The sequence below is a fragment of the Suricata suricatta genome, chromosome X (assembly GCF_006229205.1).
Source record: "Suricata suricatta isolate VVHF042 chromosome X, meerkat_22Aug2017_6uvM2_HiC, whole genome shotgun sequence".
NCBI lineage: Eukaryota > Metazoa > Chordata > Mammalia > Carnivora > Herpestidae > Suricata > Suricata suricatta.
This window is the reverse complement of record NC_043717.1, coordinates 7581637-7589856: the sequence shown is the minus strand read 5'-3', so window position 1 is coordinate 7589856 and position 8220 is coordinate 7581637. Positions and strand designations below refer to the sequence as shown.

The window sequence follows — 8220 nt, the reverse complement described above, 5'->3', positions numbered from 1 at the left end:
TCAGGGCCCGGGACACGGCGGCGGTGCAGCCCGGGCGCGGCTCGGGCGCCCGACACCAGAGCCCCAGGAAGTACCCTCGCGGCGCGGGGAGCGCTACGGACGCGCCCTGGGCGCACGCCCAGGAGGCCTCCTCCCCAACCCTCGGGACAGTCCTGAGGGCGCGAGGAGGAGCTTGCTGAGGACTTCGAGGCTGTCCGGAGCCAGCGAGCGGGAGCGCGGCGTCTCCAGCCTCGGCTGGGCAGGGGGAGTGGCGCTGGTGGGCTGGAGTCGGGAATCCAGCGAGCGCCTGACCTTCCTCCGGCTCTTCCTCACCGCACTAGCGACTTAGGCTCCGGGGGGAAGGTTCTAGCGGCCGCAGGAGGCCACCCGACCTCTTTTCCTAGAAGGCTGGCGATGGATCTTCTGCTTCTGCACCCGCTGGCGCACTTGGAGCGCGCTGGTGGCGCGTGAGCCGGGCACTGCCGTCCACAGCCCTCGGCGAGCGTCGGGCCGGCCCCGCCTGGCAGCCTAGCCCGAGTCCCCTGCCCTTCCCGGCTCCGGCATCGCCGGCGTCCCGAGAGCGGGAAGAGGGTGGCCCTCGAGCGCAGCCCGGCCGAGATGTCCGCGCAGAGCCTGCTCCACAGCGTCTTCTCCTGCTCCTCGCCGGCCTCGGGCGATTCGGCCTCGGCCAAGGGCTCCTCCAAGAGGAAGCTGCGCCAGACCCGCAGCTTGGACCCGGCCCTGATCGGCGGCTGTGGGGGCGAGGCGGGCGTGGAGGGCGGCTCGCGAGGGGCCACCGGGGGCCGCCTCTGCTCCACGCTGCCCCCGGCCGAGGGTCTCGGCCCCCGCTCGGCGTCCTCTCCTCGGGGCCCGCACGCCCGGGCTAGCCGCCCCCCGCCCCCTCGACCCCTTTGCTCATCGTACTCCACGCCCAGCACCCCTCAGGAGAAGTCGCCGTCTGGGAGCTTCCACTTTGACTATGAGGTCCCCCTGGGTCGCGGCGGCCTCAAGAAGAGCATGGCCTGGGACCTGCCCTCAGTCCTGGCCGGGCCCGGCGGTGGCCGCAGCGCCATCCTCTCCTCCTCGGGGGGTGGCCCCAATGGCATCTTCGCGTCTCCCAGGAGGTGGCTCCAGCAGAGAAAGTTCCAGTCCCCCCCCAACAGCCACAGCCACCCCTACGTTGTGTGGAAGTCAGAGGTAGGTAGGGTCCGGTGCTGCGCGTTCTCGTTCTCGTGGCCCAAGGCTGGACACCTGGGCGGTTGTGCGGTGCGGTAACACAGAGCAACGGGCCCACTGAGAGGTTTCCACCGTGCGGCTGTTCTTTCGCGATGAAATGATGCCTGGAAAGGGGACGTCCCTAGTGGCCACCCATGTGTGTCTTGTTAGGACTTCTTGGCTCCACGTTGGAGTAGTGGTGGGAACTGGAGGAAGATAGGATGTTCTGCTTTCCTGTTTGGGCTGCAGGCGATCTGCAAGGGTCATCTTATCCCTTCATCCAGTGTGGGTGTTTTTTCCCAACTCAAATGATCGAATTCCTATGCTCTTGTAAGGACTGGATGTAATGTATTTTGAAATATGTTTGCCATCTGGTTCTACAGAGAACTCAAACATTCTGGAGGGTGTTGTTGATTATGTGTGGAGGTGTGTGTGTTTGGGTGGTGTGGGGAGTAACTACTAGAATTCTCGAGTTTTGATCTTTTCTTCTCCCTAAAGATCTAATTTCAGACATGTATAATAGTGAGTCCTAGTTTAACACAGGAGAAAAAGAATCTCTGCCTCGGGCTATGAAAGAACATGGAAATATGCCCAAATTCCACTAAGGACAACCAGTAGTTAATGAAATCTGTGTGAATCCGGGATCCTTAATAAATAGGGAACTCAGAGGGAGCTATTTGGTACCTTTGAAATGTTTGCTGTCTGGTTAAGAAGAATGGGAAACAGAGTTCTGGGGAAACTGGTCCACGGGCACTTGGAAAGCAGCATGCTTTTAGAGAATAAATAGTAGTTGTTTTAGAAATGAACAACTCTGGTCTCTTTCAGCTCACAAGTTCTATAGGTTTGCCTTGGATCTGTTTCCTTCAGGAAAAGGAGATTCCATCGGTTGTAATTAAATATTTTAAAGTGCAGTTAGAATTACAGAAATGAAATGAAATACCGTGTAATTGCTAGAGACTTGGACTAAATAAAGGAAACACAACCAAGCAGAATGGTTTGAAAATAACATCCAAGATCATACCTCCCAGTGTTAACATGAGATAACTATGAAATTTTGGCTTTTAATGGGCCCCCTTAGAAAACTCAGCAGCACTCATCAGAAATAATAGTATCATATATTAATAAAATATTAGTTATTATGTCAAAGCACCTTGCTGTTGGGTGGGGAGTATGGGTTACAAAAACTAACAAACATTGCTGACAGTTCTGCCTCTTTTCTTGAGGAAGAGAGGCAGGAGAGTGAAAAGTCAAGTCAGAGAACAAGAGATCCTCTCCAAACCGGGGAACTCAGCGTTCAAAACAGTATGAAAAATCTGGATGCTGAATTTCTCTTGGTCTTTAGAAGGGGCTGAAATCGCACTGTATGGCAGAAGCACACATGATCAGAAGAATCTGTGTGAGCTGAGAGGAGCGAGAAATGGGAAAGCCAGCCAAGTTCTTGGATTCGATAGCCACGGACGTTCACGTTCCAACCCAACGGCATCGTTAGGAATGTCTCTGCTTTTCTGAACAACTGTACGTACCTGGAATATACAGATGCTGTTGCTGTTGTGACCCAAAGGTTTTCTACCGGTAGATGAGCATGTCTGGGTGGAAATTACCTTCTTAGCCACTGAACTCTGTGGATCAATGGACAAGTATCTGAGCTTAGCAATACTGGTGGCTTTTAACTGTTCTGTGCAGCGTTTGGGCAGTCTGCAAGGTCATCTACCATGATTGTCACCTCTTTGCCATGGTTAAAACTTACCATGCAGCCTTGTAGCAAAAGAGCAACATTTTCTCATAAAGTGTGTGTGTAATTTCTTTATTCTCTTAAAATATTTTTATGTTTTTTTTTTAAATTCATTTTTGAGAGACAGAGAGGGCACGAGCAGGAGAGGGTCAGAGAGAGAGAGGAAGATACAGAATCTGAAGTAGGCTCCAGGCTCTGAGGTAGCTGTCAGCACAGAGCCTAAAGCGGGGCTCGAACCCATGAATTGTGAGATCATGACCTGAGCCGAAGCTGGATGCTTGACCACCTGAGCCACCTGAGCCACCCAGGCGCCCCTGTAATTTCTTTATTCTCGAGACAGACAAGGAGTTACCGGATAGAGCGAAGGTTCCAGGCTGATTTTGTTTAGTAGATGCCCAGATATCCTATCATAACCCCTAAGTCTGGAATTTAATGGCCTAGATTACCTGGAATCTTCTCAAGAAACCAAGGAAATTCATCCAGTTGAGCACTGCTTGTCCTTCTCACTTGCCAACAAGCTGGATCCTTACTCCTAAAAGCGAATCTGTGTCCCTAATGTCAAAAGTCCAGCAAATGAACACCTTGCAGGGTTACTTAAAGTGAGATCTAGAGGAGCTTTTCGGCTCTTGAGCTTTTCCTGGTTGCTCTGGGTTTCTCAGCCCCCGCACTATTGATAATTGTGGCCGAATCATTCTTTGTGTAGAGGCTGCCCTGCGCATTGTGGGATGTTTAGGAGCATCCTGGGGCTCTACCCACTAGATGCCGGGAGCAAGCTTCTGCACCAGTGTGACAATGACTCGTGTCTGCAGACACCGCTGAATGTTCCCCGGGGGCCCAAATCGCTGCAGTTGAGAACCACTGCACCCGTGAGTTGAATGTAGCCCGTCACGCCGGCTGTCTGTGCCCACAGAAACCTTGCAGCTGGCATAAAGTCACCCTGGGGCCTTTGCCCAATTCCATACCAGGTGGATCTCCCTTGTCATGCATGCCTCTTATGCTTCATTCAACTATTCTTTCTCTTCCGCTGAAGCCATAGCCAAACTGGAGAATGTACCTCCATTCGCATTCAGCCAGCGATGGATCACATTTGTTTCTGCTTAGTTCTTTGGGCAGATTCCCTGGTTTTCAACTAAATTGTTCACACTGTGCACCCCCCCACTCCCAAGACTCTCATAAATGCCTGCAGCTCAATGCCTTGTGCTCACTGAAAGCTCCCAAATGGCCATTAAAACCAGGAGGTATTAAACAAAGTCAGCCACAACTCTATTAATATTTCCTTACTATGTGTTTCCGGATTGCTTTAACAAACTCGGGCTCATGGGCATGTGAGGTAGAGTACCTACCGAGTAGACAAAGGGATAAACGGTGCATCATGACACAGTGGGTATACGCTTTTCAACTTGTGTTCTGACAGGTCAAACTCTCCCTGATTCTGATCTCAGACAAAGGAGTCAGGTCCTTCCAACCCTGGCATTCTTCTAATTCTCATGGATCAGAGCCGGGATTATGCTCATAGCTGACTTGGAGTTTGCCAGCTTTGATAACCCATAATTAAAATGATCTCTCGCTATCCATGACTTCTTTTCTTCATTCATGTCATAAGCACGACGTGAGCACAAGATTTCTGTAGTAACGGAAATGCCGAGAAGCTACTCCTCTGAAGGAGCCCACAGCCTTGTGTGGAGGACAGAGGAGTTGACTGTAGGTACAGTGCAGAAGGAGCAGCACAATGAGGGATGGGCTGTGCGGGGGGTGATGTTCCATTGCGCTCTGTAGAATTTTGGAAGGCATCACTGTGCAGAGAGCACTTGAACTTGATCTTCAAGGATGCTTACCATTTCAAAGAAGAAGGGAGGTGGTTGATGAGAGAGAAGGGAGTTGGACATGCGAGGGCACAAAGGTGTTGGTGATGCCAAAGTGTTCAACGAAGAGGGCTCAGAGGGGCTCGAATGCAGCATTTGTTTGGAGGAGGAGGTTAGGCTGTCTGCGGCTTAATGTGTGTAGCAACCACATGGCTGTCTACATAGTAACCTAACGAGACCAGAAATCACACACACACGTTTGGAAGATAGTAACTTAACTATGGGCATGGATGCAAATGGCAGGAGGTACAAAGCATAGAGCCCACCCTCCAAGACACCTCTTGTCATGAAATCTACAGAAAGGTCAAAGTATGTAAAGTGCTTTCGAAGTTGGAAGTTTAGTTTGCTCAGAGCATTGCTGTGTATTGGATAATAGGATTCAAAAGTTTGGGTAGCATTCCTTAAGAAGAGGCCCACTGTGCACATCTCAGGAGTTTGGACGTGACCTTTTGTGGAGTAGTGGTTCTCAACCTGGACATGACTTTGTCCCCAGGGCACATTTAGCAATGTCTGAGGACAGCTTTGGCTGTCACAGCTGGGCGTGATCATACACTAGTTTCCTGTTGCCCCAGCCTTAGTGGCTTAGAGCAACATAAGTTTATTATCATATAGGTCTGGAGGTCAGAAGTCTGAAATGGGTCTCACAGGGCTGAGGTCAAGTTGCTGGCAAGACTGTGTTCTTTCTGAGTGCTCTAGGGTCTGTTTCCATTGCTTGTGCAGTGGCCCCTTTCTTCCATACTCACAGCCAGCCTGGTTGCACCTCCCTGACTCTCTTCCGTGGTCATTGCTCCATCTGACTCTCTTAAGGACCCTCGTGATTACAGCGGGCTCACCTGGATAATCCAGGCTCATCTCACTATTTTAAGGTCAGTTGATTAGCAACCTTTAATTCCATCTGCAACCTTCATTCCCCCCCCTTGCCACGTAACCGGGTTCCAGAGACGACAGTGTGGACATCTTTGGTGGGACATTATTCTGTTTACTACAAGAGGAGTGGCCACTGGCCTCTAGTTGGGGAGAAGCCAGAGATGCTGCTAAACGTTCTAGAATGAACAAGGCAGCTCCATAGCAAAGAATTCTCTGGCTCCAAATGTTGACAGACAGTGCCCAGGTGGAGAAACCCTGTGGTAGAGAATGGGGGAAATTGGTGGTTTCTTAGCATGAAAATGGAACACAATCAGATATATGTTTCAGAGAGATCCCTCCAGTGTCTGGGAGTGGGGGTGGAGGACAATGCCTTAGGAGAATGAAATACACAGCGGGGGAGATATTCAGAGGAGGCAGGCATGGGGACACCATGCCAAGCATCCTACAAACAGATGGGAGTTGGCATATAAACATAATACATCTGTATTTCCTACTTTGCTGTTTTAGCTCATTGTTTTCTTGCATTATTGAACCACTGCTAGGTTGGTCTCTGTAGGCTAGTGGGTTCTCCTCTGTGGGTGCGTTTGCATCCTGAGCACACTTGGGGATAGCTGGCAGCATTTTCGGCAGCCAGAGCTGGGGCAGGGGGTTGCTGCTGGCATCTGGTGGGTAGAGGCCAGTGATGCTGCTAATCGTCCCGCAACAAGGGGGGAGCCCGCCACAACAAAGAATTATCCTGATCAAAATGTCAGTAGCACCGAAGTTGAGGTGCTGTGTGTAATGTGCTACTTATACAAGAAGCAGAACGCTAGGTTCTGCCTTCCAGGACTATTTTCTCTCATGCGTCTGGCTTCACTCTGTGTTCTTTTCTTCTTCTTTTCTGTTATATGTCAACCAAGGCTCTGAACTGGGGGAAAAAAAAGCTCTAAAAGGTATTGAGAAAAGGAAAAAATATGTGGGGCGTCTAAATCTATGTGTAGGGAAAAATTGAGAGGTAAATATATAATGATGGAAACTGGCATTAAAATTTAAAACGTGGGCAGAGGTGAATGTTGTAATTAAAAATAGAGGCTCACCAATGTCACCAAAGAGGAAGTAATTAGAGTAATTAACATGAAGTTGACAGAGGGCATTTTACAAGGAATTATGTCTGGAATCAGCATGCCGTAAGAATTTATAAATTAGGAAAATAATTACTCAGCCTTTTATATGCTCTCTTTTCGAGTATCCCTCTGCTAGAATTCATCTCTAAAGTAATTCTGAACTGAAATAGAAAATAATCTGAAGGTACCTCCTCAGATGCCTGGGAATTAAGCTTTCATCAGAATTTTGAGATTTGAGGGTTGGAAAGACGGATTTTTAGACTCAGGAAGGAGCTTGGGTAGCATCTAGCTGCAGCTAGATCTAGATCTAGATCTCACAGTTAAAGGACAAACTGTAGGATCAGGCTTAAATTCAGAGATGCTAAGGGCAGAGCTACCCGGAAATATTTCTGGAATCTCTATGTAAAGTCCCAAACTTCTGGGAAAAAGTCAGCGGCCACAAGCACCTTACTCCTTGGCAATCTCTTTTCTATTACTTACTGAAACAGTTCTCTTGAAGGGACCCTGATTCCAGGCCTCTTCTTAGACGGCATCTGGCTGGACTTCTGAGCAGAACCCACAGCGCTGTCCCACCCCCATCGTCCCCTCACGCTGTCCCCACCACAGAGTCTCAAGCCGCCGCCTGTCCATCTCCAATGTCTCTTCATGCTCTTCTGTCTCTGTGCTTGTCCTCGTCTGCCTGTCCTCATAGTTCTGTGTTTTTCCTTCAATTCATTCTCTCGTAATGATCTCATTCACCCTTGCGCCTTGAGCCATCATCCCTCTTGGGGACACTTGTAATGGTGTCTGGGTCCAGTCTCGTGTTTGAGTTGCTGACATTTCTGATTTCCTCCCGCATGTGTGCTCACAGCCGTCAGCCGGACGCCTCACCTTCCACGTGTCCCGAGCCCAGAGGCTCAGTCCCCTTCCTCAGAGCACGGTTCACCTCACTGCCCGCAGTGCCACCTCTGTTCCTCTGCACGCTTGCGCTTACCGGCTTGCAGACACCTCCGGCTCTCCCCTCTGTGCTTTCTCCTGTCTTCTCGAAGAAGCCGTCTAGTCCCCTCGAGTTCACTTCTCATCCACTCCGTTCTCAAAAGGATTTGAAGTGGAATGTATGCCAGTTCCTACATCTTTCTCCAGCGGTTCCTTCCCATTGCTGCTGCCTAGTCTGGGTCCTCGGTGGCTGTGGCCTCCTGCTAGGCCTCCCCACCTTCGCTTTGTCCCTCTGCCCATCTGGCTTATGGGTGTGTTACTCCAAAGACACATTGTAATCATGTTGACTTCCTGAGCAAAACCTTTGCTGGGACTCCATCTGTACAGAATGAAACCCAAACTGCTTAAGGCAGTCATTTCAGAGCCTTTTACGGTGTAATCTTAGCTGCCCTCCTCCCCTTCCCGAGGAACTCTGGGCCCGGGAAGCTAAACTGGTCACTCAGCCACCCAGTCATCAAATAATTTATCGAATACCCGCTGTGCACTT

The 8220-nt window shown here is 50.2% G+C and overlaps 1 protein-coding gene across 1 annotated transcript in view; it reads left to right on the top strand.

Annotated features, from left to right (window-relative positions):
- Positions 1-597: 597 nt before the first annotated feature.
- ARHGAP6 (Rho GTPase activating protein 6) overlaps positions 598-8220 on the top strand; it is a 454057-nt gene continuing 446434 nt past the window's right edge. Inside the window, exon 1 of the mRNA XM_029930914.1 lies at positions 598-1176. Coding sequence (XP_029786774.1) covers positions 598-1176 — 579 coding nt within the window. The remainder of the gene's footprint in view (positions 1177-8220) is intronic.